This window comes from Uloborus diversus, unplaced genomic scaffold (genome assembly GCF_026930045.1).
Source record: "Uloborus diversus isolate 005 unplaced genomic scaffold, Udiv.v.3.1 scaffold_1289, whole genome shotgun sequence".
Taxonomy (NCBI): domain Eukaryota; kingdom Metazoa; phylum Arthropoda; class Arachnida; order Araneae; family Uloboridae; genus Uloborus; species Uloborus diversus.
In genome coordinates, this window is record NW_026557975.1 from 1,988 (window position 1) to 28,750 (window position 26,763).

The following is a 26,763-nucleotide window of genomic DNA, read 5'->3' on the forward strand; positions in this document are numbered from 1 at the left end:
TTTTAAAGATTTGTAGTAACTTACAGGCCAATCTAATAATTTATCTCCTTTAAATACCCCCTACTGAGTGAAAGTATGTACTATTGTGTAACTTTACTATGCACTAGTTTTTTTCACTCTTCAGCGGCATTTCCCAGTAGCTTACTAACTCACTGACTGATAGTGAATTGCAAAAACAAACTATAGAAATATGGACAACACAATCAACAATGAAGAAAATAAAGGGGGAAAAGTATTTTAAAATAGATAAAGAAATTTTATTGAAAATTCATACAAGAAACACTCACAAAGTAATGCAAGCATGAAATAATGAAGCCTTTTTGAAATTGAGCAATGAGGATTTACAATTGTTTCAATTTACAAGCTTCAAACACTTAACAATCACATTTTAAGTGATAGATATTTATAAAGTAATGTTTTAATTGATATTAAACAAGATATTATCTTACACACTCGAAATTATAAAGGTATTTCATTTCATGCACAAAAAATAAACTGTAAATAGATGTTCATAAAATCATGAGACTTGTAAGTAAAGTGTTCAACAAATACACAAAAAGTACATTTAAACAAAAAAGCATTTTATTACGCTAAATTTGTAGTTTAAAAGAAATCTGCATAACAGTCACAATTCTGACTTTTCAAAAACTAAAAAATGTAGCCACTTAATTTTGACTCGCTGAACGATGCAACTACTTTTTCTTCTTACTATCCTGAAAGGTAAACATTTGAAAATAAATTTAAATTCAGTAATTTATAACTTGCAAGCAACATGCTTTAAAATAGCTTATCACAGTTCAACTATGTGTCACAGATATCCATATACACATAGCCAATATGAGCAAATAAAAATATAAATCAGTTAATATTTTATTATCTTTATAACTAGAAATTTAAATATAAGCTGAATATTAGAAAGATGTTTTTAGAAGCTTTGAAGAAAGCAATTATGTATTAAAATATGAATTGCAAAAAGACATAGAAAAATCAATAGAATGAGAGCAAATAATTGTAGGCTGATAATAATAGGCAAGCATAAGAGCTACTTCATATGTTTTAACTTTTAAATGCAATACAAATCATATCTAACACATAAAGCATATCTAACCCATAAAGCATGTACTGCATACCTTTTTCTCCTTGACAGTTACAAAGAGAAAGAAAATAATTAGTTATATTTTTAAAAAATATTAGTAACAATTAAATTAGAATAGTACTTGAATATCTGAAAAGAAACTAATAAAGTACAGAACCTTTTATCGTGTAACCAGTAAAAGGAAAATTTTACTTGATTCTCCAGCCATTAAAATAAAGAAAAAAAAGAACACATTTTTAGAAAAGTAAGCATTTTTTCAAATATCTAAATAAATATGAACGTTTTCTTTAGAAATACTGTGTGTATTAGCTTATTATTGGAGAAATTTAGTACAAAAATGAAATTCAAACTGTGCGAGTTAGCTTACATATGGGAAATTTTTTTTTCTCAAACTTAGGTTAAATAACATTTTTTACAATACAGTCAAACCTCGTTAACATGAACTTGATTGGGATGTCAAAATATTTCGTGTTAACCGAATTTCGCGTTAACCGATTTCTATGTTTATCGGATTTTGTTTTAGCAGACAAATTTTGTGTTTGGGCCTCAAAAAATATAGAAATCAAAGTACCTTTGTACAAAAAATGTACACCTAAGCATTTAAATTAACAGTTTAAGTAAGAAAAACGAGTAATTCGAAACGGGCAATGACTATTTGGTCCATTTCTCTACGACAGTGCATTTTTAAACATCTGGTTTTTCCTTGATTTCAAGACTGCATTTTCGCTGTAGTGTTAACGGGTAAAAAAACACTATCGCTTTTAGACCTTAAACCTCTATATAAGCAGAACAGGTGTCCAGAATTACTTTTTTTTCACGATGAAACTTTGTGTCTAGGTTTGTTAGCCACTGGGTGAAGATTTCATTCTTCATAGCCACTTGGTGAAGATTTCATTTTTCATCCAATCTTTTTTACTGTCCTAGTCTACAGCTAAAATTTGTATTTTCTTGAAGCAACGTGGTTTTCCAGATTTTCCTACACAAGAGGAATTTTCTCGCTGCCATCCATGTCGCTTGCGTTCAAGTGCAGATCTTTCAACTTTCAAAAGTAATTTCATGTAAAAGTATGGGAATTTTCTTTTCCCTTTTTTCTTCAAGACAAAAAAATCTTCGTCTTATGCAGGATTTCGTCTAAATCCTTTCCGTGTTAAGCGATTGATTTAACACTAATTTGTAGTTTTATCTGACCGAGAATGGCATTTATTTCGCGCTAAGGGAAATTTCGCGTTATGCAAGTTCCTGTTAACAGGGTTTGATTGTATTGTCGTTTTTATGATCCCAATTTGAAAACTTTTTTTAGGTATAGAGTTTCTTCTTTGCAACACCTAAGACAGCTTAAAATTTGTACAATTTCAGTTTCAATAAAACTTTTGGGGGACAATATCTGAATCCCTACTCCTATCGTAAATGATAGCTTAAAATTGGGATAGTACGACTTCAATTTCGGAAAATTTATGAGGGAGCCCATAAATCTTTTCTCCCCCTTGAAACAGATCAAAATAGCATACAATAAGTTTCACTACTACGGCTCCCCCCCCCCCCCCCCAACCCTGTCTTTTATCAACTAAGTTCACCAAGGAGGCTTTTAAAACTTTAGTTACAAGATTCTTTTTCTAGGAAGATGCCCTCCAATTCCATTACCTCTACAACAACAATGACAGCTTATACAAATTTCTATGAAGACATTTTCCCAAATTTTACATCATCAAAGACTGCTTAAGAAAATTATGACTCCAGTTTAGAGAAAATTTTGGAGACATCCTCCCCAAAAGATAATGTTAAATTGTGCCTTTATAACTTTAATTTTGGAAAATTTATGGGGGAGAGAACTCTGAGATCATACATACCCTTAAGTCACCCAAACCCTAAAATAGAGACTTTAATAATTCAGCATTAAAAAATCTACAGGAGTGAACCCCAAAATCTCATCCCTTAAGTTCAATAATATGTCCTAATTTTGGATTATTAAGACTAGTTCTGAAAATATTACTAGAAAGGTCCCCACTCACCTAAGATTGCCTAAAATTGTATGTGGAAACTTCTGTAACAAGAACTAGCCTGCATGTTATTATACAAATTAAAATAATTATGAGGACAAGCAAGGTAAGAAGTATTCACATGAAATATTGTTTGAAAATAATGAAGTTTTAAAGAATGCAAATATAAAGAATGATACCTTATCAGCCAAAATCACAAGAAGGTAACGGAATATCTGGACAAGATCAATGAACAAACAAATGGAATGCCTGAAAAGAATCGACATACAATTTATTATTAATACAAAATATGTAAACTAATTATTTTAAATACTATCATATGGAGGACATTCATCATAATTATAAAATTTACCTTTACAACATATTTTGCTTACTCAAACATATCATGCAAGTATTGAAGACTTTCATGGCAAGTGTTATATTGTCGCCTCAGAGCAACAGTAAGATATCTTAGTGTTATTCCTGGGATTAGATTTTTTAGTGTTGCTCCGAGGCGAAAATAGGTTACTTCAATTTATAAACGAAAACAATTAAATTTAGGGAATATTGTGTTTTTGAACCTGATCAGTGCGGCACTAAAGAGTTTTAAAAGTTTATTAATTGCCAGTGCAATAAGTTTTACCATATAGATGAATATAAACTATTTTTCAAAAAAAAAAAAAAAAAAAATTTAATTAACATGTTTTAAAAATTATTAGAAATTATTTTCAGGGACAGGAAAAAAGAAACTGGTCCTGTGGTTGAAAATATTATATAATTTAGTTTTAACTCATTTACAAATTCATAATTAAAAACTAAGCAGTTTCTACAGGGCTCATAGCAAGTGGAAGAAAATATATAGGAGTTTAAAAGGAAAAATATAGGAGTTTGATAGCAAAATATATAGGAGTTTACGGCGAAAATATAGGAGTTTAGTAGGAAAATATATGGGAATTTCGAAAAAGTATTGCATCTAGTATGTTTGGAGCACTATACAAAAAAAAAAAAAAAAAAAAAAAAAAAAAAAAAAAAAAAAAAAACACACACACACACACACACACAGAGTGCCAGTATCAATACAATTCCACAATGCATGAAGTCATAGCAATGTGAAGAGTCTCAGATGTGAGAGCAAATGAATCTTGGTACCCATGGTCGCTAATATGAATCATATTTGTTTAAGACAATTTTGATTCAAATAAGCAAAATTATGAGTGCATGTTTTTCTTTTTCTTTAAACGTGAAATTCTACATACAATTTCAGAGAACTTTATTTAACTTTTGGTCAAATTAGACATCTTTAGAAATATAGAGCAAACTAAAAATATCCATTCTCTGATTAAATAATTTTATCACAAAACAGTATGAAAGAGCAATTACAAAATTCAGATTTTTTCTTATGTGCTTTGGAAAACTCAGCTCTTATTGATTGCTAAAACTAGGTAATAATTAATTTGGACATTCTTTTTTCAATGTCAAATCTACCTTTAGTCCTTGGTATTGGTACCTTATAGTTTTAATGCTAACACTATAACAATGAAAAATCCCGTTGACTCGATGTCTCTCTCGTCTCACTGGTTTTGTTGGACATATGAGAAAATCGTTACAAAAAGTGTGCAACACTCTGCCTCACCTTCGTTTCACTATTTACAAAAAAAAAAAAAAAAAAAAAAAAAAAATTACTAAAGGAAGGTAAAGAAAAAACGACTGCACTAAGGCATCACGATTGTGGGGGAGAGAGAGAAATGGTCAGTCTCATACGCTTGATTCATTTGAGCAGCATGTTCGATTAGAATATTCTGCAATTTTTTAATATTAAAACTGGGTTTTGTTTTGTTTTTGAGGAATATATTCATTAAAGTGGCTGATACAATTACCTGGCGCTCACTGTAATGGCATTATCCATAACTCACAGTTAATGTGCGTACATATATATGTACACATATGTATAAAGGGTAAATTTGACCTAATCTGCCAAATAAAAGAGAGTGTTAGAAGAGCCCTAGAGGAGCATAGAACCATCCATTATACTCTTCAATTTGCAACCGTAACCGATTAGATAGAAAAAAAGGCCAAAAAAAGAAAAAAATTCTGAGATGAAGACCGATTTTTGAAAATCTACACACAAAATAAGTACATGTTTGAAAAAAGCAAACAAAATCCTATAAAAATGACTTTTTTCATCAAAATAGTAACATTTTTCAGAGAGCTACAAGCTTTGAAACATCTGAAGTACTCAAAGTTGAATTTGTACCAAAATCTGAACACAGCATTTTCAAAAACAATCATTTAAGCTACAACTGGTCATTTGAACTACATATAAGATTATATGTGACAAAATTAAAGATTTCTAAAGCCATCTATATTTTGCATGTTTCATAAAAATAATCAAACAGAAGTTTAGAACATATGCCAACATTAAAGATGTAAGAGTGCACAGTGCAGGGGAGAAAGAAAAAAAATTGATCAAATGTTTGAGTTTTTTAGTAGCATTTAACATCCAAAAAAAAAAAAAAAAAAAAAAAAAAAAAAAAAAAAAAAAAAATAGGAGTTAATGAGAAAATATAGGAAATATAAGAGAATATCTGACAATTGTTAAAATATAGGAAATATAGGAGATGTAGGAGGACTATGAGCCCTGTTTCTAATATTCTTTGCATTAAGTAATATTCCTTTTACTTTTTATTTCATTAGCAGCTTGTAACCTAATGTAAAAATAAAATATTTTGCTTTTCTTGATCAAATTTAAAATAAGAACTCAATTTTAGATTTCATACTACAATCTTCGTTTTAACTAATTAATATAGTCATGTATTGTATTCTGAGATTCTAATATATATATATATATATATATATATAATATATATATATATATAAACTATTTTAAAAACCCAAAATATTACATTCTAACACTTAGATACTTGAATATCCTTATCCCAAAACACTTAAAAGCATTTTAAAAAAATCTGCCTTCAAGAAAAATTCGGGTAAAAAATTCATTTTAGTTATCTAAAACTTTATTTCTTGAAACCTTTAATATATATCGATAATTTTGTCACAGAAGAAATTATAATTTGATGTTTTCCTCAAATAAGTTTTGTAATAGACATGTATGAATCATTCATCCCTTTCAATGGAAAGTATAATGAATAGTAATGTGTGTATGGGGTTGTAATGTTGAAATTTTCATCACATCAGATTTTTTGCACCTTTTTTTCTGCTGTGGAACATGTGCATGTTTCAAAGACAAGAGTTTCTTGTAGCTGACCAGTTTTCATGCTAAAACATGTTCCTCAATATTCCACTTTTTTGAAGTTAATGGATAAAAGATGGTAATTTCTGCTCACTTCAAAATCACTTCCAATACACATTCTGCAATGCAATTATGAAAAAACTCAAATAATTGAGAACATTATGAAGAAAATCTTATAAAAATGAAAATTCAAAAGTATGCTTATCTTGCAGTTGTGTGTACAGAACTGTCTTATTCAATGCAACAATTTCACGCACACACCAAAAACAAAAAAGTTTTCAGCAGTCTATGATGCAAATTCAAAATCTCAAAAACAGTCTGCTACAGAGTAAGAATTTAGAGCCAGAAATGAATTAAATTGAAAAGACTGAAATACATTCACAATTTCATCACAATGATTGAAAGGCAAAAAGAGAAAGATGAAGAGAGGATGAGGAAAAGTTCTTTCCCTGGACATTGCTGCATCACATTAAATCATTCGGTTGAGCAATATGAGCCTGAAATTTCTGCCACTGAACTATAATATTTCAAGAATCAACCATTGTATCAAGTAGTATTCAAGACCTTTAATTTACGATTACCTTTAAGCAAAAAGCAGCTAAGAATAACCCAGAAAAATTTTCAATTTGATGATAACACCTAACTAGCATGAGCACAATGCAAAAACAGTTTAAAAATTACTCTTTTTTTCCAGGTATTGTACTGATAGCTGCATTGTAATATGTTATTATTGAATGTTGTGTAAAACCTTTTAAATTAAAAAAGAAAGAAAAAATGCGAGAGTTAGGTCCTACCGAGTTCAACTAGACATTTCACTTGCTGCCAATCCAAAATTCAACATTTCTATCTTAGTTAAGTGGTAGTCCATTCATCAATAGAATGGATGTACATGCATTTTCAATCTCCCTATATAATGAACACCCCCCCCCCCCCCCATAATCTGAAAACTTATGTTTGGTCCCATGAGTACTCGGAATAGAGAGTTCAATGTGTACCGTCAAATGGAGGATCTATTTTCCAACAAGTACACAACAGAAGATTTCAAGCCAAAACAACGGCCATCCATAACATACTCATAATGGCCATCCATAACATACTCATAATATTAACTAACATTTAATTGAAGGACTGCTCGAATGCAGCAGATGATTTTTTAGAGTGTGGACAGATGAAAAAACTATTCCAGGCAAAACCACAAAAATCTCATACGAAGAAAACAACTAATTTGATAGTTCGAAAAAGTCATTATCTAGAAGTTGAGAAAATGGTGCCGTTGCTCTGGTATTTTCTTGAGTGAAACAAACTTAAAGAATATTTTGCCTAAACTGCCCCCCCCCCCCCAAGGATATTATGTACTGATACAAACAATGAAACATGTAAATAAATTTCATTCCAAGCAAAATGTTAATAACTTGCTGATTGTTATGCATGTATGCTTCATCATGAAAGTTACTAATGTATTTTTTTCAAAACCTTGATTACTTGAAACCTTATACCTTGAACTTCTTTCTCTACCCAAAAGCTCTGATATATCAAGGTTATACAGTACCACAATTTACATTGTGAAATTTTTACTATGTCATTCGGTCAACTCTCGAGAATTCAAACATCTTTTTATCTCAAAGCTTTCATTGGGTCCTAAACTCTTGAGAAGGCTGTGGGAACTTCCCACAAGTCAAAGGCTTTAGTTGATCCCTTAAGTCTTAGTTATCGAGAGTTCCCTGTACCAACATCAAAATTTGAAGGAAAAGAATAAGCCAAAATGCAAAACACAGAAGTTCAGAAGACATGAATAAAGAGATTATTTTTCCACTTACCAAATATAATCCTTGTCTCCATTACGGCGTTTTTCCAGAATTACTTGTGTATCATATAGAATGAAGGCACACATAACCAACAATCCAAGATAAATTTGAATCTACAATATTTAATTCATAAAATTAACAGAGAAAGAAAATAATTTAGTCCTAAATGCATTTCCAGCTACATATATACAGTATCTGACCCCAATTTTGGAGTTTCGAAACGTACAAGACCATAAACTGCAACTTTAAAAAAAAATATTTGTCGATTCTTTTTCAAAAAAAAGTTTTATTTTTATTGGAAAAAAAAATATTTAAAATTGTTAACCATATGCTATTACTTGTTCAAAGCAAAGTATTTAATTAGAAATTTGCTGTAATTATGTAGTAATCTTTCATCATTCCCTTTTGGATTAGCATATTACTTTATTTTCTGATTAGCATGCAATGTTATTTTTAGCATAAATGTTTTATTTATTGCATGGATAAGGAGATGATATAATGCATAATAATAAAAAGCAACATCTGAATATCACACGCCACTGAAATTCTCACTTTTTTTTTATCACACCAAAGTATGCTTTCATTGAGATGGATAAAAAAAAGAAAAAGAAATTTGGCTTGAGCATGAGCTAAATCAAGTAAAATGTGTCTAGCATATGAGGGGCATTCAAATGAAACCCGGTCACTAGTATATAGCAACGGTGACGATTTTATTAACTAAAAATAGTTGTCAAACTGTCGGTACATTTATCTCATTACGAAACTAGGCTGCCGATTCCATATTTGAAGAAGCTAGTAGGCTGCTATTGGATTCAGACCTGGACCCAGTCACACATTTTGTGGTCCATTGAGAATCAACGTCCGCGAATAGCTTGTTTAAGAGGTCCAAACACATGAGCCACACAGTGAAAGGTCTGGACTGAACGGTGGCTGTCCCAGTCCTTCCAACCGAACCTGCTGCAATGTCGTCTTCACTGCATTGGCTGTGTGTGGGAGCTATTGGGCAACATGCCTGTCCATTTTGACTTAAAGGCTCGTCAAAGGTTTTGCAAAGTGGCTTGATAATGCTGGGCATTAATGGTGGTTCCCAGGAACTTGACAAGCAGAGGGATCAGGGATTCGGGCCCATTTCAAGGGGCCCTTGTGGTCAAAAAAGGACATGTTTCATCGTGGACGATAACATGTGTGACTACCTTCTCTTCGGAGTGAAACAACTGTCGCTGTGTAACATGAAATGCTGCACATGCGTCAGTCTCTCTACCAATAGATGGTGTCTCCATACATGCAGTTACGTGTACCCTCTAACGTCTAATGTGAAGTCAGACACACTGGCCAGGTTTCATTTGAAAAAGCCTTATACAATATGCTAATTCTAGCTATTTTTTGATTCAGGATCGAAAATTCGCAAAATTCCGGCATCCAGAAAGGTTGGGATCTTGAGAATTCCAGATTTCGTGTCCCACACTGTACACAAATTTATTTTCCCCTACTTTAATTTTTCTTCTGGCACCCAAAAATTAAAATATGTCCTCGGAGCTCTTTTAAACAAGTCTCAAATCTTAAAAATAAATTTCAAGCTTTTGTGTTACTTGCCATAATTTGCCACGTCAGCTGCCCATTTTTTTCCAGGAGTGTTTACAAATTGGTTTACAATGTATTGGCTGTTAGCAAAAAGAGTGCCTAAAAGTTCTGATCTCGTTTTTTATGAGCTGTTACTGTTAACATTTTAAAGAACATAGATTTGTGGCGTGGGATTCTTGGCATTGACACTTTTCAAGAACAAAATATCAAGTCTAGATTCTCAATTTAAAACTTCTGGTAACTCTTTCTACCATAGAGCTGAATAAAAATCGAAACTGTCCCTCAAGACAGACACAAGTGTCTTCAGTTGTATTAAGTGACAGTAACAAATAGTTAAAATATTTCAAATATTAAAAATCCTAATTTGCTCACACCTTTTAACAACATCATATCTCAAAAAACGTGACACTTTTGAAGAGCGATTTTAAGAATTAAAAGTAAGATATCATGTAGTAAAACTATATTTCAAGCCACTGATTGAACTTTTTTTATGCATAAGACCTTTTGCGAGAAAAACTGGTGTTTCTCCTCTGTTTCATAATGAAGAAGTGTAAAAAGTAAGTTTTAAAAGTTGCTTTTTATTTATGACGTTCTTGGACTAAATTTCAAAGATACTATTTGAAGTATTTTAAAATATGTCATTGTTACTAAATTTTCTCCTTACAATACAGACATAAATGCAAATAATGCGTTCTTGATTAAAAAACAAGTAGTATGTACAAGAGTATTTGTGTAAAAGAGTACACAAACACTTTTTTGTGTATAATACTGTTTTTGTAATAAATAATATCACCTTTCACTAAACAACACAGATGATTCATGCTTAATATATAAAGCACAAGTCAAGATGCGACATTCTTAGAGAACGTTCGGAAAATACTTGAAAATGCAAATCTTTTTGCTCAATAACTGAGAAACATTAAGTTATAGAACTGCAGGTCTTGCAGAGATATGCTACACATTCATGGCAGTTCAAAAAAAGGCATACAATGGAACCTGTGTAAGTTGACCACTAGTAGTACACTACTTTAGTGATCAACTTACAAAGGTTGATTTATATGATAAGAGCTAATTCCGTGCCTGAAAAAGCAGTCAACTTACAAGAGTGGTCAACTTCACAGATTTTACTGTACTCAAAATTGCTAATTTTCGAGATTACGTTTTTGAAAGGAGTGAGCGAATTGTAATATCCATCCGAAAACACTGGCGTTTTCTTTTCCTTGATTTGAATAGTGAGAGATGAAAGCATAGTCCATACTGACATATGAAATTTGGTTCAATGTGCTGCAAGGATTGGACCAACTATCAAGTGTGACGTTAAGTCAAAAAGGTTGAGAAGCACTGGTTTTATGAACTCTTTTAAGCTTGCAAATACCTAGAACTTTCTCAGAATTTCAGAAGTAAAGAATGAAACAGTTCGCTTCCGAATCAAATTATTTATATCTGCAAATTATAAGAAACTAAAGCTAATTAAAAAAAGAAAAACAAAAATGAAGTTTTACACTGAATGTTATTTAAAATCTTTTTTGCAAAAATTAAGCAGGAAGAGCATAAATTTCTTTTTTTTTTTTTTGTCTCTACTGTAAAATTTAAAAGCTAGGTTAAACTGGTTTTGATACTAAGCATTCAATATATGAATGGAAATGTCTGCAGCTAAGCATACATGCGAGGATATTAAAAATGTGTTTTTATCAAAAACCTGAAATGAATGGCAAATAGCTTGAAAATAAAAACCATAGTGCATACAAAAAGCTGCAAAAAATGTTTTCAAAAAGCTTTATAGAATGATTTAATATTCTATTACAATAGTTAGTAATTTTAAAAGCATTTTTTAATGTTAAAATGTACCTTTAACTCAAATCAGTGAACTGAAAAAAGCAAACTTCTAAAATGTGCACAAATCTTGCTACCAACAAAATGGGAATGGATGATAGAAATCGAAAAATAACTTTCTACAATTATGGTGGGGGAGTTCCAAAGATTTCATTGCATTTGATAAATAACCAGAAACAAAAATCAAACCAACAGGTTAAAATGTTGAAAATAATAAAAATAAAATTTATCAAACCTTAGTCATTTCCCCCCCCCATTTGCTTATCATTCATTCATTCTTTTAAAGAACATCTTTTCAAAAACTTAAGTTTTATAAAAGTAAAATAAGAAATATTTACCATAAAATGCACTAATGCATTGCATACTAATTTACTAATTAGTAAATACAGTTACCATATGCAACTGCTAAAATTCATTTTATAATCTATAACATACCTTGAACAACATGTAAGATCCCATAAAAATATTAAGCAGAGCCATTGTCATCATCACAGAAAGAAGTGACATGAGAGAACCTATTTAGAAAGGGCAAGAAATTAGATTCTATCATTCCACACTAACTACATAAAAAGAAAACTAAAATTTCAAGTTAACTGTTTGCTACAAATATGACTGGAGACTATATTTCATTTATCATCATTACTAGCAGGTTGATTGACCCACATATTCAATGCTTATTTCACACACAGTATCGAAACAATTTCACTACTAAACACTACAAACTCGGATCGATTATAGGGGCAAAAATTCTGAGGGATTCCCAGCAAAGAAGTTGTAAAAAAACCTGCAACTTTGTTTATTAGAACTAGCTGGGACCAAAGGCAAATCCGGTTGAAGAATCTGGGTAAGGCTCAGTTAATGCATGGTTTCTTTCTTTTCATCTGCTCTAGTTGGAATTTGAGTTCCAGTCTCTTTGGAAATAATAACATTAAGGTCAATAAATATGTATTCTTCACATGCTTCTCTATAACTCAAATTTTGAAAAATGAACTATCACTTTTTCTCATTACTCATCAAACTTAAAGTTGATTCTGGAATGTTTACGAGAAAGACTAAGGTGAGCTGGAAGTAAAAAGAAATATTGCTTGCTTTTAGTGGGGTTTGCTTGTTAAAAGCGAGTTATGCTCCAATAGCTTTAACATTGTATAGCCAAATATTTCGGGTTTTCTTGTTAACTCCAGGTTCTTATTAAATCAGGGAACATTAAAAGCGAGTTTGGCTGGTTATCTTAACTTAAAATACCTTTTTCTTATTTTTAAAAAGCTGAAATTGGAAAGCTGTGGCCATTTTTCACTAGCTTCATTTTCAGACTGTATGAAGATAAATTCAATTGCTTAAAAAAGATTGGAAGTTTTAAGAAATTACTTACCTCCAAGGTAAATAAACTGACGTTGATTGCTGAACATTGAAGCAAAAGTAAAGCAAGCAAAGATCAAGCATGTACTGAAAAATGCGGTAGGAATAATAGCAGGATTTATTGAAATGACAACATCAAGAAGGGGGCCCAATCCAAGACCTAGAAAGTAAAATAAAATCAAAAGAGAGATCAATTAATCAGTCTAAGAAAGTTGCAATTTTAAATAGGTTTACACGAAAGGTTCTTGAATTGTGAAGCACCATGCAATGATGAATAAAATATGACAACGTATATAAAGTACAAATTCAGAATGAAAAAAGGTTAAAAAACCAGCAAACAGCTGTTTCGGCGCTCTAGAATACAAGTGCCATCATCAGTGCAATTGGACTGATGCCAATTGCACTGATGATGGCACTTGTATTCTAGAGCGCCGAAACAGCTGTTTGCTGGTTTTTTAACCTTTTTTCATTCTGAATTTGTACTTTATATACGTTGTCATATTTTATTCACTATGCAGTACAAAGTTTTCGACTACTTTTTTTGTACCATGCAATGAGTTTGCAATCTCATCTCTAGTTGACATTGTGATGAGAAGATTAAAAAGAATGATACAGAAACTTCAAATGCATGTATAATTACCCTTCATACTTGCTTTGAGCATGAATTTCACCTAAAACTGCAAATTAGTATAGTGTTATTATCAGTTTCCAACTTTAACTTTCTTTCTTTTACCATAATTCTTGTTGGAGCATAGACTAACTACATGCAATACACATACAGCCTGGTCAAGTTATTGAGAGACTAGTTTTCTTCGCGTTATGGACTCATCACTCTGGAATAGACAGCAACCGAGCTAGAGGAAGATGTCCTCTCATTGAAGCTGAGAGTGCCAATCAACTGGTAGCTTATGTTCTTCATATTTTGTAAACTGACAGATAGTGAAGAAATTGGAGAAAATTAAAATCTACAGACTTTCCATATGCTTGTTATGTAAAACTACTGATATGATATAACATAAATGTTGCATAATTCAACTAAATTCTAACTATTGCAATATTTATTGTACATATATTGACTCATTAAAAAATAAAATATTTTGAAATTAATCACATTAAAACAAAATGATTGTATATCAATCATAATTTGATAAATGTAAAAAGAAAATGTTGATTACACTTTGGTATGACAAATTTTAGGCTTTTTTTACTGTCAAATCAACACATGCAATCAAAATCAACAAAATGGTTTTGTAGTTCAACACAGTTGAATTACAATATAGATTGCATAATATAATTGTTATTATTAGAAAAAGAAAAGATTAATATCTCATAGTAAATATTTGAAAACCCCATAAATAAAAACCACCAACAATTTAATTAAAATCAAATATTCTATTAGTTTTAGCAAATCATACTTTAATTTAAAAAATATAAAAATAGTGAATGTTTGTGTCATTCTACTTAATAAAACTTGTGTTAGAATTTAAAAAAATATATATATCACATTTATTTATTAAAAAAAATTTAAAAATCCTAGAATACCACAAGTAGTTTTGATTAAGTTCTAATCCAAAAGTGAAATCTTATAGATAATGAATTAAAATTTGAACCAAAACAAAAGTAAATCTTTAAATTTACTTGAATATCATAACAAGCACAAGTTTCACTTAACTTATTCTGTGGCTCTGATAAATTGAAGTTTGAACTTCATCTTCATGTTTATTTCTTTTTGGTGTAATAGGGATAGGTTATTGGCACCAAGTTACGTAGGCTTGCTTTTGTACAGAGTCAGATAAAAATATAAAGTATCTGCGCACACAACTCAAAAGTATCTGCAAGCTAATAATTGTCTATCACGTTAAAAAAAAAAAGGGGGGGGGAGGTTGATTCTAAAAAAAAAAAAGAAAATTAATAAGAAATAAAAACAGTTTGTGAAAGTTAGTTGACTAAAACAATGTTATAAAGCACAAAATTGCAGGTATACGCTTTGAGGTTACAAGCAACTAATTTTCATGCAATGCAAAGACCTAAGTTATATTTCAAAATTTTAAGACTAAGCTTCTTTTAGCAGATATCTTTGCATAAGTAAGCTCACATATATTTGGGAATTATATCTCCATTGCTGACCATACATTGGTAGGAACTTTCTCTTCTTAAGCTGTCTAGTCAAGAAATCAGTAGGATACTCAAATTTCTGATAACAAAGGAAAAACTAAAAATTCGCTGCTTCTTGGAAATGCTCTGTTGAGGGAGGGGACAAAAACAAGTACCCGCAGCGAATGTATCCACCTTACGTGCTTATGTATATACTATCCACTTATAACTTTTACAAATTAATTGAATAATATCAGTTTAAAACAAATTGGAGGTAAGAATTTGAACGATTATCGCGAGGTGCGCGTGCCAGTAGCGAATCTTGATACCATTGATGAATGATACCACCTGTTAACTGTAATACTTCTTGCAGAGTTAGTGAAAGAACTAACATTTCATCTACTTTCTGTGAATAACTGATGAAGAGACTTCTTTAAAAATAACTAAAATTTATTAACACGTGAAAAAGGTAAATATAATTGTATAAACATAACTGAAGCCAAAGGTAAAAAAGATTAATTAAATATGACTGGCAAGTTAGTTAAGCTCATCCTAATACGGCTCGCTAATCTACTACGATCAGCCAAGCACAGTCGGCAATCCGCCGAACAATACGAGCTCTACCCTAGCTACCTTTTACAGGACAGACATCACCGAACGAGTCTTAAAAAGAGAGAGCGAATCTCAGCTCCGATCGCTATTAAATAGTCTGTCCTCATCATTATTCACATCAATGCCCTTACGTCCACGCAACCAATGAGAATGCACCAAGTGGCAGAGACGCCTCCCTGCTAAGCCAATGGCGGGAGTCTGTTACGTCACCCTTCCGATCCGATCACTCACTTCCGATTCACTCGGATCGTTGGTCCGAACAGGCATCGGTTGATTATCGTGAAGTTCAGTTACCTGGGCAAAAGTAAGTGTAGAGATATTTGTAGAAATTCTATTTCTAACAATGCCCCTCCTCTCTACATCTTACAAGAAACAGCTAATAAAATTTTTTTCAAAAAAACATCTTTGGCTTCTAGTTTCACAAATCCATTCTATAACTTTATAGAAAAGTGAAAATATAACAATAATTAAGCATAATACAAAACATCGTTCGGCGATATAACACATTCCATCAGGACGAAAATACATGCATCCAATCGCAAATTACAATCCAGACTTTAATCTAAAACTCGAGAAGAAAAAAAACATTTGCAAAGACACAAGTATAAACACATTCGTAATAAAGTATGCAAAAAAAATGTACATATTAAATTTTTAGCTAATTACTACAGTGTATATTAGAGCTGTAATTTGCAAAAAAAAATTCTAACATGAAAATTCAACACCCTAAAATTTCTCATTTAAATTCGATTGTATAATAAAATTTCGCGAATATTTCATTTTTGAGAAAATTACACAATACAGAAAAGTATTTCCAAATACATAAAATTTCCTGATACAATGTCGAAATTACATCTTTAAAATTGAATATTCATCGTTAGCAAAAGTGATTAATGAAAAACTGTTTCACAAAATTTTACAAGTTCAGTTCCAGAAAGTGGTTTTGTAAATACGTCAGCTTGGTTTTCTTTACTTCTTACAAAATTAATGCAGAAAATTTCTTGATAAATTAAGTCCCTCACAAAAAATAATTTAACATCGATGTGCTTCGTTCTATAATTTTCAATTGGGGATTTACAGAAATCTATCGTGGCCTGATTATCCTCATACAATATTGATTTTACTTTCTGGCTATTGGTAATTCCAAAGTTAATGCACTCATCTAAAATTCTGTCAAACCATAGCAATTCTTTTGCTGCTTCCGTAAGTGCAACGAATTCTGATTCCATGGTTGACAAGCATATGCTTTTTTCTTTGAACGTACGCCAAGAAATCGGAGCATTATCAAGTGAAATTATTTGTCCCCCTAAGGAAGTTCTATCATCTTTGTTACTGGCGAAATCAGCATCGCTAAATCCCACGATTTGTAATTTGTTACATTTTAAACTGAGTTTGAAATCTTTAGTGTGAGACACGTAACCTAATAATTTAAGTAATCCTCCCCAATGAAACATTCCAGGATTTGACTGAAATTGGCTGAATATGTTTACGGCGTAGCAAATATCCGGTCTGGTCCGGTTTGCAATAAATGCGAGACAACCTAACAAATTTCTATAAGGAATTTTAGACATTTCAAGTTTTTCACTTTCTAATTGAGGACAATTTGAATTGGAATAAACTATACCTTTACTTATAGGTAATGAAGAAATTGGAAAGTTAAAATGCCTAAAACGGTCACAAATTTATATAATATAATTTGTTTGATGCATTTTAATTTCATTGTCATATTCTTCAAAATTTACACCAAGTAGTGTCTTGGTTTTTCCCAAAATTTTAAGGTCAAAATGTTTATTCAACAAGTTTAAAACAAATTCAATATTTTTACTATTTTTCCCGAATAACACAATATCATCAACATATAATAAAAGTATTACTTTGGATTGAAAAATATAAACACAATTACACCTTTGAAATTTGTTAAAACCTATATTTGCTAAAACGCTGTCGATTTCATAATACCAATTTCGACCACTTTGATGAAGTCCGTAAATTGCCTTTTGAAGTTTACACAAATAGTTTTCCTTCCCTTTTTCAACAAAACCGGGAGGTTGTTGCATAAACACATCTTCTTTTAAGGGAGCATAAAGGTATGCACATTTTACATCGCACTGGATATTTTCCCACTTTTGAAAAATTACAAGAAATGCGAAAAAGAAACGGATTACACTAAATGATACAACTGGGCTGAATGTTAAATCGTACGAATCAAATTGAACTTGTTTGTGACCTTGTGCACACAACCTTGATTTCCACCTTACGATTTGGCCCTGTTCGTTTCGTTTAACAGTATATACCCATCTACATCCTATTACATTCGCGTTTTCTGGAAGTGGTGTCAAAGTCCATACCTTTCTTTCCCGAAAAACTTTCATTTCTTCCTTCATGGAATTTTCCCAGTTTTCCCTCTGTTTTGACTTTAAAAATTGTTTGTAAGTATCGGGAATAATTATCTCTTCTTCATCTAGTCATAATTGAGAAAAATTCGCGCTCGTGGATTGACCATTAACTTCCCCTTCATACGTATTTTTACCTTGGAAATTAAAAATATGCGGTTCAAAAACGATAGCATTTCTGTTGCAATACTTTCTGATATCATGAATGGATCTTAACCGTTTCGAACTATTTTTTTTCGTAATAATACACATCCGTTCGCGATCCATCTTTCCGCGGTGCTATTTTTCTAAACCAAGTTGTTTCTTTTAGGGGTCTAACTTCTTCATCAATGGAACTTTCATCTTCCGACGTAGTGTCGATTTCGCGATCTGAACCCGTAGAATTTTCTACGTTCTGGGATTGGCTCGCATCTTCGTACACGGAACTTTCATCGTCTGAAGAAAAATTAGATTTATCGTCAAAATGACAATGGCCCATCACCGCTCCACTGCGATTACTTTTAAATTCATTTTTATAGAATAAATTCTCATTAAAGGAAATATTAATGCTTTCTACAACCTTATCAGTTTCTGGGAAATAAACACGATAACCCTTCGTCTTAAAGGCATATCCAATGAGAACACCTTTTCTAGCTTTTAAGTCTAGTTTATTGCGTTTCTGCTTCGGAATTCCGACGTAAGACACGATTCCGAATGGTTTAAGGTGTTTTACTGAAGGAATATTTCCCCCATAAAGCTCAAATGGGGTTTTTCTTTGACCCGAATGGCAAACTCTGTTCCAGGTGTAAACGAAGTGCAGCATTGCATCTGGCCAAAACTTTTTATCTAGACCGCTTTCCTCAAGCAATACAGTGGCCCCATTAGCAACTACCCTGTTAAATACTTCACTGACACCGTTCTGTTCTGGACAAAAAGAGTTTGTTAATTCGTGAGAAATACCAGAATTCTTACAAAACTGTTGAAATTCATTATTGACATATTCCCCTCCGTTATCAGTTCTTATAGCTTTCACTTTACTTCCTAAAAATCTTTCAGCCCTCCTGATATGCTGAATAAGGATACCAGTTACTTGCCTCTTTTCTCTGATCGGATACAGCGAAACTCGTTTGGAATAGTCATCAATGACTGACACGAAGTATCTCTCCCCATTTCTTCCTTTTACGGGATATGGTCCCCAAACATCAGAATAAATTAAATCAAGAGGTTTTTCAGATTTAACTTTATTAATGGGTTTGAAGGATACCCTCTTAAATTTTCCCCCTTTGAATTTTGGCAAACCCCGTACACTTTCTAAGTTGCTGGTTTTCTTTATACAATCAGCATTTACGTGGGCTAATCTTTTATGCCAAATTTCTAAGGATTCAATATTTGAAGATTCAACATTAACGATATTACGAGAAAAATGACTAGAGTTTTGTTTATCCTTCACATTTACGTTATCGTGACTAGACTTTTGAAAACATTTATCAACATTTTGGGGTTTTACATAATATATACCATTATTTAAAAAGGCTTTAAAAATAACACCTTTCTGGTCTGATACCGTCAAAATACCATTTTTAGCTTCAAATTTTGCCCCGCCTTTATCAAATTTAGATCCCGAAATTAAATTTCGTCTCAATTTGGAGGAGTAAAGTACATCTTTTAAAACAATTTTTCTTTTACCAAATCTTAAATAAATATCCCCCTTTCCCTCAATCGGGAATGTTTTACCTTCAATGGCTACAGCCATTTCTTTGTTACTTAATTCTACAAAGTTCTGAAAAATGTCTCTGTCCTTTGAGAAGTGGTGGGTGGCGGCACAATCAAAGATATATGAACTGGATCTATCCATTAGACAGTTTGCCTCACTTAAAAAGAAATCTTCATACTCACAAAAATCAGCCGATGGAGAACGGTGGTGGTCATCACTTCGCCGTTGAGAACCGCGCCTTTTCCATCTCGAACGACCTCTCCTTGGACTTAAGGGACGACTCTTTGCTTCAGGACAATACCTCTTGATATGACCAGTCTTTCGACAACGGAAACACGTTACGCTTTTGTTGTAGTCCTTGTTCACTGCGAAAGTTGTCTTGGCTTGAATGTCAAAATCATCATTTCTCAAAGATAGACGATTTTCCTCAGCTACCAGGTCGGACCAGGCCAGAAACCACGCTCTGCTACCAGGTCGGACACAATCTTTGAAAAAATGAAATCTTCATCACTTCTCCGCAGTATACTCTGGACAATTCCGTCGAAACAGGATGGGAGGTACCGGAGCAGTTGGAATGACAGAAATTCCTCCGAAAATGGTGTCTTGAACTCCTTCATACGATCGTAAATTCTCCTCAATCTGGCTGCGAATACGTTGATTTTCTCGTTTTCTTCCATTCTAGATGAGGTTAACTCCGAAAAGAGCTTCATCTTGATACTTCTGTTGTCTGGAAAGTAGTTTTCCCTCAATTGGTTCCACGCTTCGTGGGGATCTTCGGTATTCTCAATAATTTTCCTGAATTCATCTCCGACGTGTAGATATATCACGGCAACAGCAGATTGTCTCCTAGCTTCGAAATTTGCGATGTCTTTCGCGGTAACCCCTCTATCCGTGCTAATTTCGGGCTTGGTCTCTTTTCCAGTGACGATATTCCATAGATTCCGGTCGATGAGAACAAACTTCATATCACTGCACCAAGAAGAGTAGTTGTCGTCTTTCAATTTTTCTATCATTATGCTAGAGCACGCCATTCTCTAAAAATATAATTCCAAAAATCTTCGGCCCCTCCTTCACCAACAGTCTCAATTTCTCACAGAAAGCAAGGTTTTGAAAAAAAAAAATTTGCGCGTGAAATGTCAGTTATGGCAGGAATAGCCCATAACCATCTTGATACCATTGATGAATGATACCACCTGTTAACTGTAATACTTCTTGCAGAGTTAGTGAAAGAACTAACATTTCATCTACTTTCTGTGAATAACTGATGAAGAGACTTCTTTAAAAATAACTAAAATTTATTAACACGTGAAAAAGGTAAATATAATTGTATAAACATAACTGAAGCCAAAGGTAAAAAAGATTAATTAAATATGACTGGCAAGTTAGTTAAGCTCATCCTAATACGGCTCGCTAATCTATTACTACGATCAGCCAAGCACAGTCGGCAATCCGCCGAACAATACGAGCTCTACCCTAGCTACCTTTTACAGGACAGACATCACCGAACGAGTCTTAAAAAGAGAGAGCGAATCTCAGCTCCGATCGCTATTAAATAGTCTGTCCTCATCATTATTCACATCAATGCCCTTACGTCCACGCAACCAATGAGAATGCACCAAGTGGCAGAGACGCCTCCCTGCTAAGCCAATGGCGGGAGTCTGTTACGTCACCCTTCCGATCCGATCACTCACTTCCGATTCACTCGGATCGTTGGTCCGAACAGGCATCGGTTGATTATCGTGAAGTTCAGTTACCTGGGCAAAAGTAAGTGTAGAGATATTTGTAGAAATTCTATTTCTAACAAATACATCCACTGAAAGCGCGGGTGTTTATACTATCTGGTAATAATTTTTACAATCTAAATAAAGAATATCAATTTAAAACGAATTAGAAGTAAAGAGCATGAACTTTAACAATTATCGGAAGATGTGCAACTCCGCAGCGATGGATCCGCAGGTCAGCGGATGTATCCGCGCACGGCGTGCGCCTACATTATCTAGCTCTGCTTTTGTAGTCTTATCAAACCTATCCCAACTCTGTTAAAGCAATAACATTTCTTTTTCAATGAACTCCCCGAAAAGAAGAAAACATTGAGAAGCTCACACTTCAACTTAAAAGTGGAGAAAATGAAAAAAATTATATTTTTGCCAGGCAGTTTTTTCCATATTTTTTCCCCAGGTTGAAAAAAAAACAGGACAACCCTACTCTTAGGAGATGGATTGCAGTTGCAAAATCACAATAAATATTTATATTATATTTGCAAAAATACAAAGCATGAAAAACATTTTGACTGTGTTTTGAGTGCAAGTATACGTAGAAATTATTTTACAATAACAGAGAAAGTGAAAAGATTTTTTTCAATTTTATACATACCAGAAAGAAACGCAAACGCCAATAAAAATCCCAATCTCTTTTTGGTATTTTTGCCATCATCAGGTGTGCTCATGAGTGCAATCATGAATCCCACAGATCCAAGAGAACTTAACAATCCACCCTATAAAAGACAAATATCATTACTATTTTGCTCTTTTATGAGCCAAAAGACTTCATTATAACCGAGGGCAGGATGATAACATTCCTGCTCAAAATTTTCAGCATCCTGCTTTGAAAATCACTTGGGATAAGAGACAAGACTCAACCTAGGGAAGACTCATTAAAGCCCATATATTATGAATTACATACATTACAAAGGTTGCAGGTTTTCAATTCAGATAAAAAAAATAATGTTTCAACTAAAAAGCTGTATCATACGAGTTTTCCTAGAAGTACAAGTAATAACTAAATACATAGCAGTACTTACCTGGCACAAGAAACAACTGAGGCAATGAGAGGCAAAGGGATGAAAGTGGACATTTTCAAATTTTGAGTAAAATGCGTTTAAAGATAACATCCTAGGTAGGCTTTCATTGAAATTTTTTTCTAAATCATGTGGTATAGCAGCAACTACCAGGGCTACTAGTACCATCTCTTGCCCCAAGACAGAGGAGAGGTTTACCTACCATGTGTACTGGCTATCTCCAAATTTATTTCTCCACTTACATCCTTTTGCTTTTTACTGTCTCAGTTCCTCATCTTGTAGCAAGCACAGAAGTAGCTAATATTCTAACCATTCAAAAGTTCAAGAGTCACAATCTCACCCTACCAGTCAAAGCAGCCCTTGAATCGAGTTTCCCCCAGACCAAAAAAAGGGTAGTGCACTTTCAGACAAAAGGGTACTTTTGGATAGAAGTTTTGTAACAGTGCCTTTTTTACTTTTTGGTAAACTAGATACATACAAATTCTATTTTTGGACAGTAATTATTTTTTAAATAATGAAAAGCTTATTCTGGTCAGATTCTAGTAGAAAGGTGATTGAAATGAGGGAGTGACATTTAAGGCTAGACTTGTGAGAAAGAAACTTCACTTTGAGAAAAAAGTTTCGTTTTGTGATGAAGTTCTGTTAAAACTTCTAAACGGTAAAGAGGGCGCATGGAAAGTTAGCTTAACAGGGGCACTGAGCAGTGCCCTCTTAGTCAAGAATATTAACAATTTGTTTACATAAAGGACAGTGTAAGAAAATTCCATAATTTTCAAATATTCAATAATCTGTCACATTTACTAAGTTTAGTAATGATATTACGAATAATCTCCCCCCAATTTATTTTATTGGCTGTAAAATATTGCAGAAAAGAAATGTTAAGTAGAGAATAAGCTCACATTATTATTTCGTAACAATCAAAAACTTCATTTAAAAAGACAAATAAATAAGTGTTGAAAGCTATATGCATAACTATCATATACAGTGGTCGCCGCTTATATGAATCACATTTGTTCTAAACAGCTTTGATTCCAAAAAGCGGTTGATTCAATAAAGCTGGAACATGTTCTGTTTTTGACGATTTGATTCTTTAAAGCGGCTGATTCAATTAACCGGCATCCACTGGACAAGCTTTTTACATGAAACTTTAGCACAAAACATTTTTAAGACAACAGACTTGAATGGTAGTCACAAATAAAAAAGCAAAATACCGATAGAATTCCAGTGAATAAGTGTACAAAGCTGCCCACAGCTGCAGCTAGAGTGGAGAGTGCTACACAAGAATACACATTTTTCATATGGGTCTGAAGTGGAGGCTCCCTAAAATTAAAATATATATAATTATTGAAACTTGAAGTAAAATATTCTACATTTAGACAATGCAAATACAGCTATAGTATTAAATGTATACTATATATATTATACAATTTAATGTCACACTCGTAGGTAGCACAATGGCAAATGTACTAAACAACAAGAAACCCAAAAGAATATTAACAATGTAAATCGAAAACCACGTAAATAGGAAAAGTTGCACAATAACAACATTAAGATAAATAATAGAATGGACAGTAACTGCTATGTTATGAAAAAGCTGGAGCAGTTGGCATATTATAATAATTTGCAGCTTTCTATCGAGGTCGATAATTCATAAATCAGCGAGTATTTGTATTTTTAACAAATTAGCAAGAACTTATTTGCTTATTTCAACTGCGTGATATGCTTAGTATTGGTTGACATAAAACGAGTATTATAAAAGTGACAAGTTTTTTGATAATGCTGACATGTTCTATCCAACACCCCCAGCTCTGACTTGCAAAAAAAGAGAAAGCAGAAAACTTACCCATTCTATTAGAAAAACATGAAAACGCCAAAATATCGGTCTTCCAAGTACAGGAACTCCAATTCCATGTCAGTTCTAACAGGTAACCGAAAGCTGTGCATCCAAGTGAACGCCTCCCTTGCAGAAGCTTTTGAGCGCTCCTTATCAAGCCATTCAATAGACCTGTTGCCATTCGCAGTTATTTGGGCGGAGACTATTTTTAAAAATTCATATTGATTCCGAGCTCCTCACCAATATGAAAAGTATCAACTGAGTTTTATATAAATCATCGATGGAAATTAAAACTTTGATACTTTTCATATTGGTGAGGAGTTTGGAATTGATAAGAATTTGACAGTATTTGCCATTTCTGTTTTTTAAAAAATTTCGTAACTTTCAATAATTTTACACTTAAACAGGTTCACGTAATTGGCATATATTATTCTAGCATGGCTGCCAATTTATATTTATTTTTCTATGAATTCAAGTACACGATTCAACGTAACAAAAAACACAATATCTTTAGATATATCGATGACATCCTGATTTTCAACAGTAACTTGGAAGAGAAATTCAATCTAATTTACTCACAAAGTTTACAATTAAATTAAGCCAATGATGACATACAATCCGCTATTTTTTTTCGATATTTCTTTTAAAATCGATAATTCTGGACTCATCACTGATATCTACGAGAAAAAGGATAATTTCAATTTTTTTGCAAAAAGTGGGCCACATTGGTTTAGCAATTTGCATAAGAAAGTTTTTAATCAATAAATAATAGTTAATGATTGGACAGTTAAGCAGATTTTTAAAGATATGTAACAACATTCACTTTAACAATGTTTTAAATATGCTGCGGATATGTACTACTACAATTTTTATCCTGCCAATTTTACATTTTATTTTATTCAAGAAATCTGTTATAAAACATCGACAATTATAGTCTCCGCTCCAAAAAACTACGAATGGCAACAGGTCCATTGGATGGCTTGAATGATAAGGAGCGCTCAAAACCTTTTGCAAGGGAGATTCACTTGGATGCACAGCCTTTGGTTACCTGTTAGAACTGACATGGGATTCGTGTACTTGGAAGACCGAAATTTTGGCGTTTTTATGTTTTTCTAATAGAATGGGTAAGTTTTCTGATTTCTCTTTTTTTTGCAAGTCAGAGAGGGGGGGAGGGGGATAGTAAATGTCAGCATTATCAAAAAACTTGTCTCCTTTTATAATACTCTTTTAATGTCAACCAATACTAAGCCTACCACATAGTTGAAATAAGCAAGTAAATTCTAGCTAATTTGATAAAAATGCAAACACTCACTGACTTGTGCGTTACCTACCTCTATAGAAACCTGCAAATTATAATATGCCAACTGCTCCAACTCTTTGATAACGTAGCAGTTCAGGGGGTCGATCCAGGTTTTAGTTTTTGGGTCCGCATTTTGTGAAAAAGTAAAATATTTTTGTGAAGTTTATATTTGTAAAAAATAAATTTTCATAAATTTGGCTTTTTTTTTCGGGGAAAAACGCAATATCAAAGCATTTTTAGTCGTCATACTTTATTGAGAAAGCTGTAACGAATATAGTAAGAGCAAATGACTTAATATATAGCAAAAATACGCTTAAAAGCCTTATACTTAATCAAAGATCTTAAAAAGTGATGCAGTCAAACAAATTTTACTTCCAGAGTATCTGCTACATATAGTGAATGGGGCCGTTTTTATGATGACAAATTTTGTGAATGGGGCCGCTTTTATGATGTGGAATTTTGTGAAGGGGCCGCAAAGCGGACCCAATTTTGGCCTAGATCAACCTCTGCAGTTACTGCCCATTCTATTATTTATCTTAATGTTCATATTATTCAACTTTTCCTATTTACATGGTTTTCAATTTACATTGTTAATATTCTTTTGTGTTTCTCGTTGTTGAGTACACTTGCCATTGTGCTACCTAGGAGCGTGACATTAAATTGTATAATATATTTATATGAATTCATATATATATATGAACGCACTAACAATTATGTATCAATACACTTAATTGAACAGCAAGCATTAACTCAATACTTATCTTTTGCACTTCAAAGATTACGTGTTTAAAAACTATATTTTTTGGGCTAATCAACTAAATAACTGAAGATTTAACAAAGAGGGAATTTTAATCTACATCAGTAATGAAAAATTATTATCTGAACTAGATTCAACAAAGAAATTCAAAACTAACATTAAACTGATTGTTGATTAGCATCAAAAACTTTTTCCACATCTTACTAACTTTATGCTTTATTTAATTGATTACATTGGACATAAATAATTTTTTATGTTGGATTTTAAAAATGCTACTTTTCTCATTAAAACAGTATGTGTACACAGGATAGAATCATATCAATAAAATCAATTAGTGAATATGTTTAATTTGCTGAAGGGAAAAATATATATTTATGAATCTT

At 32.5% G+C, this 26,763-nt stretch overlaps 1 protein-coding gene across 1 annotated transcript in view; it reads right to left on the bottom strand.

Moving 5' to 3' along the window:
* Positions 1-235: 235 nt before the first annotated feature.
* The window catches only part of LOC129232575 (probable Bax inhibitor 1), a 43,565-nt gene continuing 17,037 nt past the window's right edge, over positions 236-26,763 (bottom strand). Inside the window, exons 2-8 of the mRNA XM_054866708.1 lie at positions 23,701-23,809; positions 22,066-22,186; positions 12,914-13,060; positions 11,980-12,059; positions 8,143-8,243; positions 3,273-3,342; positions 236-713 (exon numbers count right to left, since the gene is read on the bottom strand). Of these exons, the coding sequence (XP_054722683.1) occupies positions 693-713; positions 3,273-3,342; positions 8,143-8,243; positions 11,980-12,059; positions 12,914-13,060; positions 22,066-22,186; positions 23,701-23,809 (649 nt within the window). The 3' untranslated portion in view covers positions 236-692. The remainder of the gene's footprint in view (positions 714-3,272; positions 3,343-8,142; positions 8,244-11,979; positions 12,060-12,913; positions 13,061-22,065; positions 22,187-23,700; positions 23,810-26,763) is intronic.